General features: G+C 42.5%; 2 protein-coding genes across 5 annotated transcripts in view; both read right to left on the bottom strand.

Moving 5' to 3' along the window:
* TMOD1 (tropomodulin 1) overlaps positions 1-3,738 on the bottom strand; it is a 78,104-nt gene extending 74,366 nt beyond the window's left edge. The window contains exon 1 of one of the 2 annotated variants that reach the window (XM_074361872.1): positions 3,581-3,738. The gene's annotated coding sequence lies outside the window, so the exon portion shown is untranslated. The remainder of the gene's footprint in view (positions 1-3,580) is intronic. The other variant, XM_074361873.1, reaches the window with a different exon arrangement.
* Positions 3,739-8,883: 5,145 nt separating this feature from the next.
* Positions 8,884-23,897, bottom strand: part of TDRD7 (tudor domain containing 7) — a 63,263-nt gene continuing 48,249 nt past the window's right edge. For all 3 annotated transcript variants that reach the window (XM_074361866.1, XM_074361865.1, XM_045515220.2), the window contains 8 exons: positions 23,525-23,727; positions 22,396-22,530; positions 20,575-20,661; positions 19,769-19,903; positions 17,373-17,483; positions 15,661-16,163; positions 11,676-11,836; positions 8,884-9,344 (listed from right to left, as the gene is read on the bottom strand). In XM_074361866.1, the coding sequence (XP_074217967.1) occupies positions 9,124-9,344; positions 11,676-11,836; positions 15,661-16,163; positions 17,373-17,483; positions 19,769-19,903; positions 20,575-20,661; positions 22,396-22,530; positions 23,525-23,727 (1,556 nt within the window). In that variant the 3' untranslated portion in view covers positions 8,884-9,123. The remainder of the gene's footprint in view (positions 9,345-11,675; positions 11,837-15,660; positions 16,164-17,372; positions 17,484-19,768; positions 19,904-20,574; positions 20,662-22,395; positions 22,531-23,524; positions 23,728-23,897) is intronic.

Here is a 23,897-nt window from a genome sequence, read left to right as displayed (position 1 = left end):
TCTGCCTCATCACCCACCAGATTCATCTCCCAGCAACAGCCCTGGGGCCACCTCCTCAGGAGCCCCAGGGTGAGTGGTGACTCAGGCTGGGGAGCTGAGAAGAACTGAGACAGGGACAGCCCTTTCACAAATCTGTTTTTCTTCCAGAGAAAAACCGGACGTAAGAAAAAGGAGAAACAAAAGCAAAAAAAAAAAAAAAAAAAAGTGCTTGAATGTCTCTAGGTTTTCAGATCAGACAAGATCTGGGTCCAGTACCTCCTAGCGTCGAAGAAAGCCTCCCAGACTGTCCCAGGTTGACTCCAGTGAGCTCATTCTTTCCTTATCATTAAGAGCGAAGAGAATCTGGCCTTATTATTAACAAAAGGAAAATTTTATAAAACAAAGCGAGGGACAAGAAATGGTCCCCCAGTTATGCCGCCTGTTTCATGTTTCTCCATACAAACAGGCCTGTGCCTTTAAACAGATAATGGCTCCTAGTGGCCAGATTATTGATCTATTTGGTGTTCTGGCTTTAAGGGAAGAGTGAACTGGCCTCTTTAGAAATGTTGGCAGCCTGGCTGGTCCATTAGTAAGACTGAAAAATCAAAACATTGACTGGAAAAGGCCATGATGACTGGGCTCAGCAGGAGTCATCGATAGATGATGTCATTTCAGAAATAAGCAAGCCAAGGTCACGAGGCCCCTGGGCAGAGTCAAACTGCCCCTCATGGCCCATCGCCACCCTCTTTCACAGATACAGACGTCTTCCAAGGGGACACAAGGGCCTGAGCCAGAACTGGCTTTATTTTACGCTTTCTTTGCTCAGTTTGAATCTAGAGGAATAGGATTTTAGAACCTGATTCTAGAGACTGTGACATTCAGCAGGTCATTAAGGAAGACCCTCGGTGCTCCCCTGCGATGCTCCTTTCACCCTCTTCCCCTCTCCCTGGTCTGTCTCCACCTCTTCTCACACTCCTCATCCTGGAAACACCCCTCTAGGCCCTGTCCCCAGCTACTATAACCTTCTCTCTTCCTTCCTTTCTCCTCCAAGCTTTTGGAAGAGCTGTAGGCTCTGTCTCCAGGCTTCAGCTCCCATTAGCTTCTGCCTCTTCCTCTCGCTAACACTAGTAATATTGCTGGTACCAAGCACTGGACCGAGGGCTTTCCCTGCATCATCCCTCTTAATTCCCACAGCAAACCCCTATGAAATGGGTGCTATTATTATCCCCATCGCACAGAGGAGGAAGCTGGGGCTCAGACACACAGGCTGGGTCACTGGCTTCAGTAAAGCAGTGGCAGATTCCATTCTTGAACCCTCCGCAATGCCCTGGCCAAAGTCACCCATGAATCCTGCCAATCCTGGTAGCCCTTTCCCAGTCTTCATCCCCTCTGTCTCTCTGCAGCAACTGGCACTACCAGTCTCTCTCCTCCCTTGGCTCTTGGGGACCAGTTTCCCCAACTCTTTCCCTCCTTCGCACAGGGGGCCCCTGGATTTTATCCCTGGCACTTCACTTTTCTCATGATAGAAAGTCTTCCAAGGGAAACTTTGAGTCCTCGGGATTCCAGGTCCACTGGAGACCATCTTGCCACTCCCTTATCGCTCAAGGTCACTCTAAGTGTGTGGCAGAGCTGGAGCTAGAGCCAGGTGTCTTAACCTCCATGTCAGTCCACCTCCTATTACTCAGAGCTGCCACTATCTACTTGTTTTCTGCTGAGCAGCAGGAAGCAGCCCAGCCCTGGGGGAGGGAGAAGGTGGGAGACCCTGATAAGGTGGGGCGGAGGCTATTTTTAGAGGACACTGGCTTTCCACTTAGGCTGGGAGGAACTCAAGGGCCATGATCTTCTAAAATGCGGGTTTGCAAGACTAGCTCATTAAATACAATGAACACACTGAAGTGACAATGCCCCTTGCTTTCACTCTCTGCCTGTTTGTTGTGTGGCTGGAATTGATAAGACCCTTACTATTTGTCTCCATTTCCTCTTAGTTCAATCTGTGAGGCTTTAGAAAAAAATATATGATAGAAAGTAAAGTAGAAACAAAAATGAAACATCAGGAAGAGGGCGCTATTGTCTGAGCAAAGGAAAGTTCTGGACAGCAGCAGACCAAAGAAAAGGGGCCGTTGATGGGGTGCTCACGGATCCCCATGATCTGCCTGAGCCCAGGAAGTGCCAGGAAAGAGATGAGAAAGGCTAGTGGAGACTCAGCCTGGTGTGTCCAGCAGCATGTGAACTTGAGCAGGGGGCTCTGCAGATTTTTGCAGGGAACAAAATGGCTGTCACTGCTGGGTGAAAGATGGGGATTTTTGAGGTGTTCCCTCTGAGGCTCCAGAACCTGGATTAGGGTCTGGTTCTGTGATTTGGACAGGGAAAAGCTTAGGCTAGGCCATCTCCAAAAGTCTGAGAGGGCAATAATTAAGGCCAGAGAGGTGGCGATGGGGCTGTGTCTGCCTGCAGGGCTCCGAGGCAGCATCATAGGCACCATATAGATGGGGAAACTGAGGCCAGGGAGCAGTTGGACTGGAGCCTCTAGCCCTGCCCCGTTCATTGGGTCTAAAGCTGTTTGACTCACAAGCTTCTTTGCGAAGATGATGGCTACCACTCAGCAGAGGTGCCCGTAATTACCGCGGGGCGCGCTTCCTGGGCGGTGCACGGCCCAGGCTATTCCGAGGGTCCTAACAGGTCTTAGAATAAGGCCCGAGTCAGGGGGATCGCCAAAGTTTCCGGTTTCCACAACCCCTCCGGATATGCGCGGCTGTGCCCACAGCGTCCCGGGTCCGGAGCCGGTGAACAGGTGGGGGGAGCGCCTGCGGTAAAGAGCTTGCCCTACTGCTCTCACGGCCCCGGCCACGAGCTCCATCGCAGGAACCGAACCCTTCCCCTAGAAATGGGGAAACAGAGGCCCAGAGAAGGGAGGAGGCTTGCCAAGTCCACCCAGTGAGCTGACGATAGCCAGGAGCCTCGCGCCTCCAGGCTCTTCTCCGCTCCACTTCGGCGCGAAAGCCGTGTTACTAGGAGGCTTTAAACCTTGTCATCTCCTGCAGTTTGGGAAACTTTTCCTGCTGCAAACAGTCGCAGCCGGATCGCGGGTATCGCGTCCATCTGAGAGCGTACGCCCCCACTCCCACTTCCAAAGCTTCCGTAACCCGAGGGGAGGCGGTGCCTGGGCGCCTGGGTGCCGGGCTCAGCCGCACCTGTAGCCTGTAGTGCGCTGGACGCCGAGCCACCAAGCCCTGGAGTCAAGCGCGCGGCGAGGGCGTCTGCCTCGCTAAGACCCCGGCCCTCAGCGCTGCTCCTCGAGAGTCCCCAGGTCCTTCTCCCGTTTACAGACGCGGCGCCGGGGTCTAGAGGGAAGGGCGCCCTGGCCAAGGCCACGCGCGTCGAGTGCCGCTGACGAGAGCACCGGACTCCGGACCCCGAGACCCGGGCTCCTCATCCCTGAGGCAACCCGAGGCGGCGGCTATTTATAGAGGGAGCCACGCTCAGTCCCTCTTGGCGGCGGCGGCGACAGCTGAATATTTTGCCCAGATATGGCTGGGGCCCGGCGCGGGGGCAGGGAGCCCCACGAGCCCGAGGGGGACCCCTGGCCGGGTGGGAGACTTACCGGGCCGGAGAGCCACGGAGGCTGGCGCGGGCGCTGGCGGCGGCGGGACGAGCGCGGGCGGCCGACTGACGGGCGCGGGCGGCGGGCGGGCGAGCGGAGCGCGGGGCTGGACGAGCTCCCGGGCGGCCGCGGGCGGGCGGGCGGGCTCTGTGGGCTTCGGGGGTGGGAGTCAGGGGCGGTCCCGGCTCCGCGCTGTCACCGCGCCCCGCCCCGCCCGCCGCCTCTCCCTCCTTACCTCTCCCTCCACTCGGGGGCGCCGGGGCGCAGCACACAGTCCCCGGCGAGGGAGCAACACCCACTGTGTGTCCGGGGGGCCCGCCCGCTCCGAAGCTTGGTTCCGCGGCCAAGTGGGTGTGCGTGGCCTCCTGTCTGCGTCTCGGTTTCTCCACTTGTACCAGGTAGAGTTATGTGGGAAAAGGTGGGCGGATTTTCATTCTGTGGGTTCTGAGCTGTAAGAATCGGTAGGTCCTTGGATGGAGCAAAGCTAGCCAAGAGACTGCTGCATCTTTACCTCTTTTGAAGCAACGACCCGTCCCATCTTATTAGCAGCTCAGCAAGGTCTGATTTGAGCAGAAGCTTTAATCACTATCGTTTTGTGAACACGTAGTTCCAAAAGAGTCAGATGCATTCTCTCTGTACTGGGAGAACCAGAGTATCCAAAATAATGATTTAAAATAACCACAACCAAAAAAACAACAACAACAACAACAACAAAAAAAACCAAACAAACAAAAAAACCCCCACCTTTTTTCTTCCAGTTTTATTGCAATATGATTGATATACAGCACTGTATAAGTTTAAGGTGTACAGCGTGATTTGATTTACATACATCATGAAGTGATTATCACAAGTTTAGTGAACATCTATCATTTTATATAGATACAAAATTAAAGAAAGAGAAAAAATGTTCTCTTGTGATGAGAACTCAGGATTTATTCTTAAAAACTTTCATATATTAGGTACAGCAGTGTTTTTATATGTATCATGTTGTACATTTTATCCCTAGTACTTATTTATCTTATAAATGCAAGTTTGTATCTTTTGACTGCCTTCATCCAATTCCCCACTCCCCCACCAACCAAAGTCTGATTTCATTGTCTGAGTTTGTTTTTTAAGTATAATTGACCTACAACATGTTAGTTACTTTTGCACAACATAGTAATTTGATATTTCTATACATTTCAAATTGATCACCATGATAAGTCTAGTTACAATATGTCAACATACTAACACTGTACATTTCATACCCCTGACTGATTTTATTTTGCAACTCAAAGTTTGTGCCTCTTAATCTTCCTCACCTATTTCTCTCCTCCGCCAAACCCCCTCCCCTCTGGCAATCACCTGTTTGTTCTCTTTCTATAATTCTTCCTATTGTATGCTTGTTCATGTTTTGCTTCTTAGATTCCACATGTAAGTGAAATCATATGGTATTTGCCTTTCTCTGTCTGACTTATTTTGCTCAGCATAATACTCTCTAGATCCATCCATGTCATTGCAGATGGCTAGATTTCATCCTTGTTTATGGCTGAGTAATATTTCACTGTATATATACACTACAACTTCTTTATCCAGTCATCTGTTGAAGGACATTTATGTTGTTTCCACATCTTGGCTATTATGGTAAACAGTGCTGCTATGAACATTAAGGTGCATATATCTTTTTGAATTAGAGTTTCCTCTGGATATACACTCATGAGTGGGATTGCTGGATCATATGGTAAGTCTATTTTTAGGTTTTTTTTTTTGAGGAATCGCCTTACTGTTTCCCATAATGGCTGCACCAAATTACATTCCAACAGTGTAGGAGAGGTTCCCTTTTTTCTACACCCTCTCTGGCATTTATTGTTTGTGGACTTTTTAATTATGGCCATTCTAACTGGTGTGAGATGATACCTCATTGTAGTTTTGATTTGTATTTCTCTGATAATTAGTGATATTGAGCATTTTTTCATTCATGTGCTTATTGGCCATTTATCTGTCTTCATTGGAAAATTGCTTGCTTAGGTCTTCTGCCCATTTTTGGATTGGGTTGTTTTTTGTTATTAAGTTGTATGAGCTGTTTATATGTTCTGAAAATTAAGCCTTTGTCAGTTTCATCATTTGCAAATATTTTCTTCCATTCCATAGGTTGTCTTTTTGTTTTGCTTATGGTTTCCTTTGCTGTGCAAAAGCTTTTAAAGACTAGTATATTTTCCGGGAGCAAACCACTTAAATCCAAACAGAAACTTCAAGTGTTTTAATTTCTAAAATGGCTCATAAAAAGGAATTTGTTTGGATGGAAGGTAAGGTGTCTTTGGATTATTATGGGAAAGTTTCTGGTGGGGTAGACCCTATTAATACCAAATTTTTGATGTTGGTATACAGATTAATAATGAGAAACACTTTTTAAAAATCTCATTTCCATAAAAATGTATTGCTACATTACAAAACCCTCACAGCTATAAGAGAATACTCTTCTCAAGAGATAATGTGCCACATATATTGAAAGTAATGCAATTATATTTCAGATTTTAATTTTTAAACACTTTTGTTGTAGGATCAAATATTTAAGAAAAGGGCATACAACTTAAGTGTGCAGGTTCAAGAATTTTTGTCATGAGAACATCTCTTGCAACCACCACTAAGAAATAACACTGCCAGTAGCCAACTTGTGCCCTTCTGGGTCACAACCCCCTCCTAAAGATGATCACTTCTTAACTCTTACGGTGATCACTTCCTTGCTTGCCTCTGTCCTCCAGAGTTTATTTTCATTTGCTCAACTCCATGTTGTGAGATTAATTGGTGTTGGTTCATGTGCCTGTAGTTTGTCTACTCTCATTGCTGTAGAAGTAGGTTTCCATTGCATGAATATACCACAGTTTTTAAAAACATCCATTTTACCACTAACTTGACATTTAGGTTGTTTCTGGGTTTTAGATATTACCTAGTGCTGCTGTGAACATTCTTTTCCAGTATTCTCCTGTGCCGGTGCACACATCTTCAACACACTTGGAATTAACAGAAATGGAAACATTTTTGTCATTCTGGTACATGAGTAGTGGTATCTCATTGAGGCTTGAATTTGCATTTCCCTGTGTCCTAATGGGTTGAGCACCTTTTCATGTTTATTGGCCAGTTGGATTTCCTCTTCTGGGACTTGTTTGTTCAACTGTATTGCCCATTTTGCTTCTGGATCATCTTTTGTTTATTGAATATATATAATCTATTTTCCTGCTATATCTATGTATCTGTATCTACCTCTATGTATTCCTCCAATCTGTGCTTTGCCTGTTCACTTTCATAATGTCTTTGATGAACAGATGTTCTTCATTCTACTATAGTCTAGTACAGCTGACCCTTGAACAACACAGGTTTGAACTGTGCAGGTCCACTTATAGACAGATTTTTTCAATAGAAAATACTACAGTACTACACCATCCCCCAGACGGTTGACTCTGAGGATGTGGAACCATGGACACGGAGGAACTGCATGTACAAGGGCTGACTGTGAAGTTACATGGGGATTTTCCATGGCAGGAAGGGTTGGTGCCCCTAACCCCAGCCTCCTCCCCATGTTCAAGGGTCAACTGTGTATCAGTCTTTTCTTCTATTGTTAATCACTTTGTGCATCCAGTTTAAGACATCTTTCTGACTCCTGGATTATAGTTATTTTCCTATGTTATCTTCCTACATCGGCCTTTTCATGTTTAGGCTTTCAGTCCACCTGGAATTGACATTTGAATATGGTGTGAGGTAGGGGTCAAGTTTCATTTGTCTGTCAAATTGTCCTATCACTGGATTAACTTTTCAGTTATATCAAAATGCAACTAATTGCCTTATTTTAAAAATAGAAACACTCCTAAAGTTAGTGAAGTAGGAACTACTTATTGGTAATAAATTTTGGTTTTTTTCTTTCTTTTCTTTTCTTTTCTTTTGGTTAGGGAAAGAAACCATTACTAAAAAACCACTCATACTACTTTATTTCACTTAAACATTCGTGTGTCAGGATATTTTTACTTTATCATAAATGATTATTTAAATCACTAGTATAAAAATTCCTCAATTTTGAATCACTTTATAAATACTAAATATAAATTTTAAAAACCTAGAACATTTTACATGAAAAACTTAAAACATCTGGTCTTTCTTTCTGTTCTCACTTTTCTTAGATTTTCTGAAATAAAAATAAGGAAATGATTTTAAGAATTTTTATCTCTGGTCTGGTCTTCTCCCCTGAAATCTACTCAATATTTCCAATAGTTTATATATCTCCACACAGAGTCTATTAGCTTAAACATATACTATGTTCAAAATCAAAATTTTAAGCTTCCCAGTCAAGCTGAGTAAGGGGTCACCATCCCAGCCTCTCAGACCTTAATACTTGGCTTCACATTTTGACACCTCCTTTTCCCTATCTTCTGTATCTAAGATGTCAGTTCTAATAATTCAAATTAAAAACTTCAAAAAGTCTTTAATATTTTTTTCTTCATTCCCATTGCTCCATTCTTAGCCCAGGGCCTGCCTGCTTCATCTCTGGACCACTGCTAAGCCCTCCACCCTGTCCCTCTGTCAACCCATCCTGCCTATCAATTAGCAAGCACACAACGGGTGTCTGACACACGTAAGCTATCGCTCCGCCCGCCGTGGAGGATATGTGTGAGCTCCCTCTGTCAAGGGGCTCACAGTCTATTTGGGATGACTGGCACAGACAACTAGTTAGACAGTATGAAGGGTGTTGAGATCTGGGCACATGAGAGGCAAACTCAAATTTCAATGTGGTGGTGGTGGGGCACCAGGGAAGGCTGCATGGTTAGCTTGGGAGGTCAGGGAGGATACTTACAAACAAAAATTATGGGGAGAAAATAAGCTGCAGGCTGAAGGAACAGAGTAAGAGTGTTTTGGAGGGGAGCATGGCCCCTGGCTGAGCATGGGGTTCAGGAACCACCTGAAGGCCCAGTATAGCTGCTGCAGGAACAGTAGACAGTGAGTTTGGGCAGAGAGACTGTAAAAGGCCTAGGTCTTTGGTCTGGACTCTCTGGGTAATGCGAAGCCATTCAAGCTTTGGGGTGATTTGGGGTGAGAGGCATGCTGGTTTGCTTGGGCTGTGCCTCCAGCAGCACCTCTAGCAATGCTGCTGTGCTAAACACAGTCTGGTGACCACTTGCTCTAGGACATACACATCACTACACTGGGGTAGGGCTAAGTCGTAAAATCCTTAATCTAACTGGAGAAGAACCAAGCACCGCAAAGAAGACAACATGAATAGAGAGGGAAGCTCTTCACCTTAAGATCATAAAGCCTAGAAATGATAAGGTAGTCAGTTTTTATATTGATAAAGTTTTATTCTAATATTATAGTAATAATTCAAGTGCAATTCTCCTTGAAAAGTCAACTCTGTTAAAACAAAACTTGTTAAATATCTTCCATCAAACATAAGCATACTATTCAATCTTCACAGCAGTCAGAGCCATGTAGCAGAGGTAAGATTTTTTTTTAAAGCCTACTACATTTTGTTATTGCTAAAATATCTGAATTAGTTGTCAAGGTCTCAGAAGCAGTGATTAATTAACTTTTGAAAGCTCTACCAGATACTCTGACATAAAATCATGAATCCAGATATCCGTGTCTGGTAGCGATGTGTCCACTAAATAAACCACTACTTTCCGGTCCCAAGGGTTAGCATTTTCTATAACCGTCTGCACCAGTGCTACCAGAGGCTTCTTCTCCACATGATTTCGAAACACCATCGAAGCCTCCTCAGACCACTGGCTGCACTTCACTCCTAGGAGAAAGACAGGGAGTTCGAAGAGCAGTGAGGGTCAAATGAATCTTTCTTTGATCTGCTATAATGGAAAAATACTTAGTCAATCCCAAAGTACTTTAAACACACCAGGTTAGACTTGCCTAACTGAAAAACACATGCCGAACAATCTTAAAACAGTTTTGCTTACAGTATTTCTATTCTGAACAGGGTTACCCTGTAAACCTTCACCTGTAGACACAAACGGCATTTGAGGTTGAATGCTGTGTTACAAAAGGCAGTTATCATAACGACTGCCGGTTTCCACAGACTGACAACGGAGAAGGAAATATCAGTATCAATAACACTTCTGTTATTTACAGATTTCCCCCCGATGAACCAAATAATAAGAAAAAAAAAGGAAGAAGGAAAAGAATTAATACACTTACAGTATACTGATTTTTCAAAAGTACATAAAACATCATGGTAAAAGCAGTGGATTGAAAGTCTGGAGACTCAGTTACTACTTCCAGCTCTTCCTCTATCAAGTAGTGTGATCTTGGGCAAACCAGCTGATCTCTCAGGCCTCAGTTTACACATTATAAAATAAAGTGGTTGGACCAGACAAATTTTAAGTCCCATGCATTTCTAAATCCCCATGACTTTTAAACTTGAGAGAATTCTGAATTAGGTTTTAAAACATCACTGAGACAAGAATATGTATTTTCAAGAAATACTATTAAGCTAACATAAATTAAGTCCACAAATACTAGATTAAACTAAACATTATGCCCTATAGTGAAGGTTGAGGAGTTTCACATATAATTTAAATGACCTTTCAATATAGTGAGTGGGCTAAGTTCTTTGATTAACAAGAATTTCCCACGAGAGAAGCCTAGGATAGCCTCCAGGCTGCTGTCTCAGTGACTGTGACAGCCAAGCCCCCTAGCCCGAGAGAGAACTTGATGAAATGAAGTGGCTGTGGGGCCCCTGGCACAGAGGGAGCACCGGTGACTTTCAGCCACAGTGCTGGCGCCCGGGGGGTGAGGGTGCTGCACACGCTTTCCTCCCGGAGACTCCCTCACTGGGTAGTTTGATTGTCATGTTTAATAAAACGTGTTGTTAGCAAAACCTAAACATTTAAAAAGTGAAAATGAAAAATGTAACCATTAATTCTTAAGAAGCCATTCTGAGGTTTGAGTTCAAAGCAGATCAATGGCTGCCATGTCATGTGCAAAATGCCATTTTGGGTTCATATCTGTCTACCATGGGAGTTCCCTTTGAATTCTAGTAGGAGACACAAAGGAACTTGCAAATACTTCAAAATAAGACTCTATATATGCATCTTCAATAAAAGTTGCTAATAAGAAGAATTTATATACACAATTTCTTTCATTTCTGAAATCAAATAACTTTTGCCACTGCTAAGTGTATGGGGTGAGGAGTCAGGGGGGCACCGTGGGGTCACAACCCCCATATCCCAGCATAATGGGCCACCTCAGCCCTCTCGCCGTCCACACCCTCTGCTACTGCCCACAGGCCTGGGTGGAGTTTCACCTAAGTGCTTGAGCTACCTACTGGTAGAGCGCACACAGGAGCTCCAAGATTTGCACTGCTTTCTCAGAAGATAAAACAGCAATCTCATCAGACAGTATTATAAAGAAATACCACTCTACACCTATTAACTCAGCTCCTCAAATTTTAGGACAGTCACTAGGCTAGTGGGAGTGTGATGAAATCACACATTTGTGTGCCATTCATTGTGATGCAACTGGAAACTCACTTCGCCATGAAAATGGCCATAGTCAATGACCCAGGCATGTTTTATAACTGTAAAAATCCATTATGTAGATGCATTATAATTTATGCAATAAATAATAAAATATTAATTGTGCAATATTCTTCTCCTCTTGGTTATTTAGGTTGTTTCATTGTTTCCATTTGTTTTTTTGGGCTAGTATATAGAGTCGTGGGGTTTTTTCTTTGTGCTACAATAAAAATGTAAACAACCTAAATGTTCAACAATAGGAAAATACTGATTACAGAATATTTTGCAGCTATTAAAAACCATAACCAAGACCATCAACCACCCACCCAAAATGTAACTGGGTAAATAAAAAACGCTAAATGAAGAAAGCAGAATGCAATATTGTTCCTGTATAAGAGTACAGCTTTAGAAATATACTCATAGTGGAAACCAGATACAGAAAGGAATATGGAAAAACAGAAACAGCAGATACAGTGGGAGGACGTGACCTTGATAGATCATTAAACATAATCAGTGGGCCAACGATTCTGTCCTCTTAAAGTACTCAGGACAAAATGACAATATAAACTATGTTGTGGCATGAATTCAAATTCCCCAGAAATTACCTGCCAGTTGAGCTGTGACCGCTTGGAACGGCAGCTTTCGGAACATGTCCACCAGGGGCTGCACTTTTCGTATGTTGACTAATTCATGCTTGCCATAGTCCAGCTCATACACGGACACCAGTCCATTGGTCAGGATTCCTTTTAAAAGCACCCTGTGCCACCTAGATGTGCATTGTGTTAAAAAAGAAGAAAAAAATGCAAAGAAAATAATGCACAAAGTCAACACAACTGTTTTAAGGGTAACATTTTATGCTAAAAAGAAAAATTGATATGAATGTTGTTTATCAAAATATAAAACTGTCCTGTTGTAGAAGTTTGTAAAGAGACAGCTGCTTCTTTTTCCAAAGGTCACTATTCTCTGCTTTGCCACTGGCTCATTTGATGGAATTTGTTCACTCAACACCCTTTTATAGGCCTCATGCTAGTAAAGGAGAATGACACACCACCTACTGGCCACCATTAAGCAGGAGGAAACCAGTGCCAGGGAGGGTGATCAGGACAAGGCTAGTGTATCCCTTCACCACAATGGGGAGATAGGAGACAGCCACACGTTTGGGACAAGGTCCATGTGTGGAAGGCAGAGAGAGGCCAGTGGGATCAGGGCAGGCTGAGGACAGGCGTGAGAAGAAAGGCATGGGAGGCTCTGCAGGGCCTGGTGGTTTGGAGCCAGGCAGCCTCCACGCAGCTGGAAAGCGGAATGTGGAGGGGGAAGGAAGAGAAGTCGGGCTAGGAAGGCAGGCCGGGAAGAGATCACAGAAGTTCTGAACACAAACTGGTTATTTTAATTATGCCAAGTAAGGACAGTGAAAAAACAAAACAGAACAAAACAAAGTAATCCACCACGTAAAATAAAGAACCTAGGGGTAGGAGAGTACAAGGGAAAGAGAAGAGAATGGTTTCGGATCTGGAGTTCAAGGTGCAAGAAGGAAATTCACATGAATATACTTTCCCGCTCTGGGCCTACATCATCACCATTAAGATGAGAAAAGCCTAGACTTCAAAGTTTAGGTATGAAGGACCACTTTAAACGTATAGTTTTGATTACACAATTTAAGAGTATTATTACACTAAGGAAAGGAAGACTGTTCATAATGTCTATAAGGAAAATGTCCCTGCTCCTGAGTGGTGTGACTTGGCTCCTGCCTTGGGCAGCACACCAGCCACCCTCTGAAGAAGGCCCTTCACTGTAACACACACTGGGTGGGGTGGGCCAGACTGGACCGGTTCTCTAGCCAGCGGGCACTGGTGGGAAACCGGTATAGGAAACCCACAGGACAGCTGCTACAGGGGGAACCACAGTAAGAAAGCCACAAAAAGGCCAACTTCAAACACTGTGTATAATTGAGGGGTTCCGAGAGGGAGGCCAGAAACCTTCAGATAAACCCAAGGCGCATGCAGCAAGCAATAATCCATGAATCACAGAGACAACGGGGACACCAAAGCTCTCAACGTAAGTACACGAGCTTTCGGGGCCACATAGACTCGAGCTGGAGCCCCACCTGGGCCATTTTCCAGTTGAGTCACTCTGGGCTCTTTATTTAACCTCTCGGAGCCTCAGTTATCTCACGTGTAACATTTAGTTTCAATTTACTTGCAGAAATAGCATACATAAAGTGCTTAGATTGACATATAACAGGCACTTTGCACATGGTAGCCAGCATCATTATCATCTTAAGTATTATTAAAACAAAGATAAGCTGTGCAAATAAGAACCTCGGATCAAATTGAAGAGAAATTTCCGAATGTGGAAATGCCAGTTTGGTGCAGATTGCTAATTTGTGTAAGTGCAACAGTATATAAAAGCACTTGGTCTACACTGATATCACTGTCTTTAAATTGTACAAGACAAATGACTGATGGAGGTCTGCGCTTTTAGGCTATAAATAAGAGGTACAAACAGTGAGGAGAGAACTATCAGAAAAACTGATGGAGAAAATCTATTTAGCGTTCAACTTTTAAAACTAATAGCTTAAATAAAGGCCTCAGTTTTAACTCCATTACCAATTTTAGTGCAAGGCTCATGTGAATCACCTGGAGAGTTTGCTTAAAACACAGATTCTGGGGTTCCACTGCCGGAGATTCTGACTCAGGACGCCTGGGGTGAGGAAGGAGAATCTGAGGTTGCACAGGTTATTCTTAAATTGAGATAGATTTGGAAACCACGTAATCAAAAGTGTACCTGAAATTCCTAAGTGTTAACTTACCAGAGCTGGGAACAAGGTTTAGTAAACAGTCCTGGGTTTTAAGCAAGACAGAAACTCTAAACAGTTATTCAGTTCATAAATTTTTTAAAAATATCAGATAATCTGTCCCTATATGTAAGACGTCTCGTGATTATCTGGGACAAATTAACTGGTTAAAGCCCAAGAGTCCTGAGGCAGACCTGTTCAACCCACGGGGGAGTGGGGATGAAGTCTAAGTTCTCCAGTGTGGGGGTTCTAGTCACACAACCCTTGCCTCCAAGTAGGACCCCCCCACCACTAATCACCATTAATCTGCTCCTCAGATAATAGTGAGCATTAGCTTGGTTTTGACTGTGATTAAACTATCCAACGGCAAAGAGTTCTAGTGAGGCAGATTTATACAAATGATGTTCCAGTATTGAACCCATTTATGCTTACAGTTGTAAATAACATGACATAGTAAAAATATTTTTTTTAAGATGAAAATCTTGGGACATATAAGTTGAGTGCTTTTTAGAATGACAGCTACTCTACTTTTCATTTTTAAGAGTTGAAAATTAGGGGGTTTTTTTTCCCCTATGAAAATGACATTTTATAAAATGACTATGCTTGCTATCTTAAGAATGAATGAAGGTATTTTATAGAAAAAATTAGCAGTTGGCCTTTTAAACTATATGTGTGTGTGTGTGTGTGTGTGTGTGTGTGTGTGTGTGTGTTGGGACAGGGAGGGTGGGGGAGAGACAGTTCTTTGTGTTCAGCATCATCAGATGAGCTTGCTCGTTTCCCCTACGAAAGCTGGCCAAGGGGATGGGGTGGGGCAGCTGTGCCACTGTCAGGGCTACTGTGGAGTGAGTGCAGAGTGTGTGGGATGGGACCAGCACATACTGGGGGCTTCAGGAAAGGAGGGTGTGGATCAAAATGCACAAACATGAGACACAGATTGGAAGTGCTGCACAAAGGTAAGGAATTATGAGTCTCACTGTCCAAAGGCCAAGGAGCAGTGAAACACGCGTGGCTGCCCCTTATAAAGGGTGGTACAAGCTCTCCAGGAAGCAACTGACAGCATACATCAAAAATCCTGTAATCCTTAAACAAGTGATTTCTCTTCTAGAAATCTATACCATAGATAAAATATCAGAGATCTGAATAAAGATTTAGGTTCAACATTATTTATGACAGTGAAAAATCTGGGAGAAAAAACCTACCAAAAATGGCAAGTAAACTATGATTTCTCCATATGATGGACTATTTAGCCATTAAAAATGTTTATAAAGAAATCTTATCACGTGGAAAAGTGTTCACAGAATTATGTTAAGTGAGAAGAGTCAGTATGAAATTATATATAGTAATATACCAACTGTATAAATATATATAGGAAATAACCTAGAAGAAATACATTAAGTAGTTTAACAAGGGTTATGTTGGCTGGCTGATTTTGTTTTCTTTTTTTTTTTTTGCATTTTCTCAATTTTCTCTAATAAACATTTTATTTTAAATTTAAAAAGTCATTAAATAAAAAACATTTTCTGAATAGAAAAGTATTTTTCTAATAGGAAACTAGAAAAAACACTGAAAACTTCACTTTAGATATAATTAGGTTTTAACAGGAAAATGGTCATTAGATTTTTAGATAAATGATGACATTTTAACTAACACAAGATTGCACAAGTCATTAGTCTCACTTCACATTCAAAATTCCCACTTGTGCAGTTCAACGTCCCCCTGCAGGGATTAAGGGCTCTTGGTATCATTCTACACACTTTTCTTAGGAGGAGAGTAAAATGCTTTGTCCAAGGACCTACTTATTTTCCACTTTTGCAGCATACACTTGGTCTTTTTCCACTGCTATGTGGCGCTCCTCAGACACACTGTAATACAGAATCATCTCTTCCATCAGAACTTCCAGCTTATGTATCTCTTGCCATGGCTGGATGACAAAGTAGCCCGGGTGACAGGCCACAGGCACGTACACATCCATGTGTTCCCCTGGCTTTGACAAGTGAAGAGGAGGTGGCAGTTCCTCCACGGAGAAGGAGCTGGTGTGGTCTACCACGGACTTTTTGAGGACATCCGTGAGGCTCTTTCTCAAATTCTCTCCAGTGTTGCCCAGAATGGGGGTGTTAGCACTTTTGCTGTTGGGGGAGCCAGCTCCACTAGATACAGCACTCAAAAACACATCTTTCTGATGCTTCCACAAGTCTGCATTTGTAATCTGGCGATTGATACTGCGATGAGGATCAGGGAAGTTCTTGGGGGTAAATAAATAGATATGTGCGATCCCTCTGGTTTCATCCACTTTTGTAACCTTTGGAAAACACAAAAGACCAATTTAAGAAATCCAATTTCACACTGGATTCTGAGAGGTGGCTATAATATTAACATTAAATATCAAAAACCTGTATTTTGAAAAAAAAAAAAAAAAACAAACACCCAACTTGCTAAAACCATTCCATTTAAGGTCAGGGGAATTACCTATCACAGCTGTAGCAGTGAATAAGCGCTTGGGTCAAAGTAGTCCAGAAACCAGCAGCAAGCTTACGGAAATGAAAAAGTTACTAGCCTCTAAAACTCTGAGAATACCTTATGACTGCTAAAAGGAAGTGATTCTATATACCATAATGAAAATTTTAAAAAGTTAATGACATGTTAAAACACTCTGAGTATAAAGAACAGCACGATGAATCCCCATGTGCTCATCACCCAACTTCAACAATAAAAAGTAATCATAGCACCCCGCTTAATGCTGGTGGTGCACCCTCAGACTGCAAAGGGGAGGAAAAAGCTCTGACTTCCACCATTCCCTTCGGGACCTCTGGTCCAAATTCCTTCTTTGGTCCTAATATCTGCTCTCACCCCTCGCCCTCTCCCTCAGTTACACGTGAGGAGAGGGACCTTGGAGAAACAGAGGAAGAAAGCTCTACTAAATAGGCCAAAATTACAGTTACAGTTTTGCACCTTTGGCCCGGGAGACCTCTGACTACCTTGCTACCCCTTTCTGCTGGGCAGGGAGTGTCCGTGTGGGAGCACCACACGCCGACAATGGGGACTGTGCTGCGGTGTGTCCCAAAGGGCTGGGTGACTGTTAATTCTTTTCATCAGCTCCTCTGTGTTATCTCAGGAGTAACAAAAATGAGACACTTCTAGCCACAACTACCTTTAATCAAATTGGGCTAGAAATGAAAAGCAGGGACATGGGCATTTATCAAGAGATACATGATCCTCTGCTGGGGACTTAATTCCTTATCACGAAGGAAAATAGGAGCAGAGAACTGTTATCTCATTAATAATTGAAAAGTTACATAAAAGGTTTAAAAGAAGTACTAGAGATAGAGGATAAACTCTTAAATAAAAATTAAACCATGAAACATCGCATAGCTATACATGCAACCGATCTGATTGTAAGTGTGTCAGATATGAAAGCATCAGTTTATCGTATGACAAACCTCTTCCACAAAACCCAAATGAGTCCTTCTGGCTGATGGCTCCCTTTTTCAAGACCAATAAGTTAACTAACCTTAATGCTACAGTCCGAACAATTCAAAACAGAATCTCTTAGCCAAAGCACAGCATCTGGTGTCCACATGCCAATAGATTGTGGAAGATCTGCTAAACAGCACTTTATAGCCTGAAAAGAAAACACAATGGAAAAGCAAACATACCATCTTAAAATAGGTACTTATGAGTAATGTCAATATTACGTTCTTACAAGTCGAATGTTGCCAAGATTGAAAGCAAGCAACAGCAATAGCTAATAATGACAATCCCAGCTCTCGGGCTGGAGCATCTGCTATGTTCCTGACTCTATTTATATTACTACCACTGTCTTTACTCCTAGCATGAGCCAGGGTTACACCAGGCACTTCACGTACTTCTCACCCTGCAGGGCAGTGTGACAGGCCAGCGCTGTAATCTCATTTTACAGAATGGAAACAGACTCAGAGATACTAACTTGCGTAAGATCACAAAGTCATTAAGACAGAATTGGAACCTATATCTAGGTCTTCCCTCTAAGCCCAACTGAAAAAATGAAGTGTCATTTGGATGAAATCTGACTCTTGTTGCAAAAATCTTTGTGGAGGCTTCCTGCTTCATTCAGCATTTCCTGAGTACCTTGTGGGTGTCAGGCATTTGTGCTCACCTTTTGAAGGGGGTTGTAAAGAGAATGGAGGGTAAGAAAAGCTGAAATCCATCGATACCTAAAAGCCTCATTTTCCCTGATGCTTTTCTTCTCCCCCCATCATTGCACAGGCTTCTGCAGAATGGCTACAGCAGGCAGTAAAAGGTGACTTCAGGGACTCCCTTTAATCTCAGGGAAGCCTTTGAATTGACGGAGGCAATTTTGTGAAAGGGACAAAACTTACTTCCAGGATTCCTGGATGCCTTCTTTCTTCTGAGCCCCATCTTCCCTGTCATACCCTCCCTTCACCCTGGGGCTTCAAGTCTCCCACTATGCCCCTGGGTGAGGCACCTTTCTGGGTGGGGAGGAGGCCACTTAGAGCAGAGAAAGCAGACTCTAATACTGCAGGCACCAGGCAGGAAATGACGGAGTGAGGAGGTCCAGCTGGGGCCCGCGTACTGGACAGCACGCCCTGCAGAGGAAGATGCCACTTCCCAAGCTCCCACAAAGGGCTGTCCCGTAAAGGAGATTACGCAACAAAATCAGATTTTCTAGTCTGTCAAGAGAAGCTAGAAGTGGGCAACCAACTCACACTTTAAAACACTACATGAACCAAGAGCCTACACCCACTATTCATGGGTCAGCCTTGGCCGACAGGCCATCAGTTTGCTATTCTGAACCTCCTGGGGAGATGCTCTTAGCCAGAGGCTTGGCTTAGCTGGCTTTAAAGGTTCCCCCAACTTCACATCTATCAAATAATAAATCTAGATTAACAGAAAAAATTATAGTGGCTTTTACTAAGAAGGTACACTTGCGGAACTTTCAAACAGTCAGAACCAGTGGGATGGATCTCCCTTCCCCTCCAGCCCAGGGAACCTTTTCTAGGTAAGGCTGGCCCTGGATGGATGTTCCAACAAGGGGTGCAGATGCCAGAGGTGTTATCAGTGAAAGTAGCGCTTAAAGGTCTAACAATTTTCAGTATTATAGCAGAGCAACTATAAAAGTAATGTGCTTTTGAAAATAGACTTGAACTCAAGTTAAACAGCTTCTCTGTAATAGAGCAGTCACTGCAACACTGACTGCAGGGAGAGAAATTTAAAAAGCCATGCTAATTATGGTCAAGTGCTTTTTATTCACAGAGTTTTGACACATAAGATATCTTCTGGTAAATATAGGTCAAGAGGTCTTTTGAAATTATAGAATATTGAATAATTTTATTTTCAAGGCATGATGGATTTCTGTATAAAATCCTCTACTCCTAAAGTAGGAAATAGTTCTTAATAATTTTAATTAATTCAAAATAATTCAAACTTCTTATCATCTGAATTTTAATCAATAAAGGAAGGACAGACTGAAGTTAATCTTTTCACTAAAATCTATGGGGAAAAGGCCATATAAGAAAACGATTAAATATAAACATATTTACGAAGAGAATGGTTACCTAATTAAACTAAGAACTCTGGAAGTAAATATTTACATATAATATCCTGAAATTATTTAAAAGTCAGCACTGGCATCTAATTATTAAAATGGAACCTCTACCTGGACAACATAGCCTAATGACTTCAACATACTTGAAAACAAACATTTATCAAACAATATTCTGTAAGTCTCACTGGTCTTCTTGTCTAAGCAAAATTTTATGTCTGAAAGCCAGTGAGCCACCACATTTGGATCATTTCCAATTTTGTTACAAACTCAATCATCAAAAACTGAGAGGGCATCGCACAATGTGATTACGAACACATCCACATCTCTTCCAGCCAATCTCCCAGGCTTGTAACATACAGTACCTGAGGTGGTATTGCAATCATTTCTTGTAGAAATCGAGGGGGAATTTCCCTGAGCTCAGACACTTTTACAGATGTCACAGTGCCAGAGTCCAGGAACTGAACATCGAGGGCCCGGCTGCTGTGAACGTTTGTGATCTGCAATGAGATAAGGGTTGGCTAATTCACTAGCATGTCCAAAAGACCAAAATGCTCCTGTGCAATTACATCTTGTACAACTCTAAACTGCACATAGAAAATAACAAAGACTATCAGTGTTGATTAAATTCTCTCTTATTTTAAAATGTTCTTATTTACCCACAAGGTATTCTTTTACAGTAGAATTGATTTCAACACCTTGCTGTTAATTCATAAATATAGTAATAATTACTATGTTTTCAATTCTAGAATACCACTGATTATAAAACAATTTGATACATTATTATATACTGCTGATTATAAGATGCAGTCTGTTCTCCAAAATAATAGAATATGAGAAAAAAAATATTGTGTCTTATCAATGGGGAAATAAATAAAAGAGAATTCAGAGACAGAATTTTACTTGTAGTAGGTAAACACTATATATTTTTAAAACATAACCTATTTTTGTATTTTATAGCTTAATCAGAAAGCCCAATGATACTCTGTATCATTTTCCTAACTAAAAAATTAAAACTCAGAAAGTCATAATTAAAAAACGGAAAAATTATACATTGAATCAAAGCACTAACTACCTAGCTGTGACCAAACTGCAACATCACAATGTAAGATTCTGGGTGCACCTTTAAATGCCCACAATTGCCCCTAATAGGCCAAGTGACTGACTTTACCTCTACTCGTAACCATTTTCCTTTGCAATGGAAGAGGCAGATCTTCCCACAGAACGGTAATGAAACGAAGTACTCGGAGGTCATGTGCTGCAAAACAGAAACGCATGACACTTTCATTACTCTCAGCAAAGAGCACGCTGCTACGCTATCAGGAAAACCTTGCTGGGGCGCAGGCCGACTGTCTGACCCGTATGTAACCAGACTCCCGAGAGGCGTGTGCTGCAGTGGACACAGCGTGTGTACAGGGCCTGCAGGGCTCCTGCCTTGTTTCTCACACGTTTGTTGGTGGCAGACATCTATTCTCCTTCCTGGCACATGGCTCGTATGTCAGCCCTGTTAAAATGTCAAAAAATGTTAGCATAGAGGTATGATTCATCCAGGCTCTGGCGCCATCAGTTAAATAGGAAGAGGGAGGACAAAAAGGAGGACTGCCTGGAGGAAAGGGAGGAGGTTGGGTCAGCTGGTTGTAAATCCTCCTCTTTTCATCTTTTAACATTCAGATTCAAAGATAAGATTTTAATTTCAAAACAAATGTTATCAACACAAATATGGATATCAGTGCCAGCAAAATGGCTTCATCCTCCTCCTGTGCTGTAGCTTGAAGCTGGGATGTCACAGGGTGAATGTTCCTGCTCTCCCCAAAGGCAGCATCTCCACTTGGGTTACCAGGGCACTGGGAACTATCAAGAGTGCTTTCCACCACTACAGAGTATAAGCACATGCCTGCAAATGAGTAACTAGAGTCAGCCTCTCTAGGGTCTTAGATTTCTCCAAGATAGATTAGCGAATCAAACTTGAGTAATGATCTTGAGATACGTCTAAGATATCTGTGACATAGAAAGAGACACAGCTACAGAACTGATGCTTCTTCAATTGTAGGATGTATGTAGTCTGAACATAAATTTAATCCAATTCAGCACATATTCTGGAATACCTGTTTTATGTAAGACACTAGATAAGGTACTACAGTACCTGAATGAATTAGGTACTAACCAGAACCTGGTGAGGCTCAGTCTCTGCCTCTAAGAAGCCTACACTCTAGCACAGCAAACGAACACCCAAATAGCTAAACACAGTGCTGCCTACAAGTGCCATGAGGGACTTGGGGTGCCCTGTAGGCTAGAGGGAAGGGTTCACTTCCAGGGTGAGGGGGTCAGGGTCGAAGTGGCATTAGAGTTCCGCCACTTGGAAACCACTGCATATTATGGATTATGACTATAATGTCCTATTGGAGGTAAGGAGATCCCCTTAGGGCCTTAAAACAAAACCTCTAGAGATCCTGATTCAGAGCAGAATACTAGAATTAAAGAGTAAAGAGGTTATTAACACATATATAAACTGCAGAACTGCACTGACCAAGGTGCAGCTTCTCTCATAGACCACAAAGAGCTTGGGGAGGGAAGCCTTTGAAGTTTCATTCTCCTGCTAAACTCCATGGTCCCGTCCTTGCCCGGGCAGGGGAGCCAGCAGGCTCTGCAGACAGCGTCACAGGCAGCTGCACTGCAGGATCATCAGCTGAGCCCTGCAAACGGCCAACCTACCAGATGGGAGCACCCCCTATGTGCCGGGCACTGCGCTAAGCAGCCTGTGACTAGTCCTCATGACAACCCTGAGGGTGCTCACTATTACTATCCTCATTTTACCATGCAGAAACCAGTGGAGCTTTGTTTTTGTTAAGTTCTGAAGTTTGGGGCTCTTACCCTCTATTTTAGAGTTTCTACCTTAAACTATTCAAAAGTTACTCACACATACACAACTCAGTGACCCCTCTTGTTCACAATGTTAGGACTCGTTGCAGAGGTGGGTGTTGCTCGGCCATACCTTACAATGGAAGTAGTCCTCTATCTTGTGCAGAAGGTCGTTGAGCTTGTTCAGACCCTTACAAGGCACCTGGCAGTAGAGCGTGCCGTCGGAGCAAATGTTAGTCACTCTGACATTTGTGTACATGGCATCAACCTGGAACAAAGGACACACTAAGGATGCTTAAGAACAAAGTGCAGCTCTTCCCTACCTAAGGGGTATCTACCTAAAGAGCTCATAGAAAGTCCTTGCATTTTACAATCTTCTGAGCAAGTTGGAGGATAGACAGGACAGAATGAAATCCATAACATAAATGTGAATAACTCATTTCGATGCTGCTCCTTCCAAAAGGAGTATCTGCTGTCCTTTGTGTCAGACACAAGGTAGACACTCTGTATATATTACATTACTACCACTTTAGGCTAAAAATATCTTTAACTCTGGTTTGTCTTCTCCCCATTAATTTAGGAAAAGAATTATTATATAAAACATTTTTCTAACATTAACAGAAATGAAAATTAAAAACTCTCACAAAATCAATCCCATTATCAGCCTGCTTTCTAATCTGTGTCTACAGGATCCATGAATTTTAGTAGTTTTTAAAAATTATAATCACAGTAATGGTTTAATTTTAGCCATTTTAAGTCAAATCATAATACAAAGACGATTCACTGTTCTACTTATTAAAACAAATATTTTCCCAATGTTGCTACAGTCTTTCAAATGATCATTTTTAACATTTCACCCTATTCTCTAGAGTGGCTGCTTTATAATTTATTTAAAGGTTTCCTTCCTTGCAGACATCTATGTTCCTCACATTTTAAAAATGGTAAAGCTAGTAATTTACTGAACATCTTCACTGATCTAAATTTTCCCTACTTTTGAATTATTTTTGAATGATTCCCTATTATCTTTGCAAAATAATTTCATGTAAAATTAACATATGATCACTGTAGAAACTGAAAAATAAGACAAAAATCCAATTCCTAATAACTACTATTTATGTTTTGGCCTTTCCCTCTCTTTTTTTCCTCAGTACATATGTAATGTGTCTCTCTCTAATGTTAGCCTAAAATGTACAGCACTCTCTTCTGATGAATTTCTTTCCTATGATGCGTGTGAATAAATGACAACAGGGTCCCAGTAGTACCTGAAGGTGAACCTCCAGTGACTTGTCACATATGGCCTTTAAGCAGGTGGCATTGATGTTGATGTCGTCTTCTCCTGAGGTATCATACAGAACGACGAGTGGAATATCCGCTTTTTCAAGTATTTCCACTGCAAAGATCTTCCCACAAGTTAAAGACTCAACCACCTTCACTAGATCAGGATCATCACTTAGAACTTCCAACCCTGAGAAATATTGAATATTTACGTTTCTACTTAATTGGAGGACTCAATTTAAGATGTACAGATTGATTGTATTTGTTTTGGCTTCTTTTTACAATTATGAATCTACTACAAAATTCTTAAATTTTATAGAGAAGCTTTGTTTTACAATCTTCTTTATAGTATCCAACCTT

Source organism: Camelus bactrianus, chromosome 4 (assembly GCF_048773025.1).
Source record: "Camelus bactrianus isolate YW-2024 breed Bactrian camel chromosome 4, ASM4877302v1, whole genome shotgun sequence".
In the NCBI taxonomy this organism is placed as follows: Eukaryota; Metazoa; Chordata; class Mammalia; order Artiodactyla; family Camelidae; genus Camelus; species Camelus bactrianus.
Note: the sequence above shows the minus strand (reverse complement) of the source record. Positions and strands in the feature narration are given on the sequence as shown.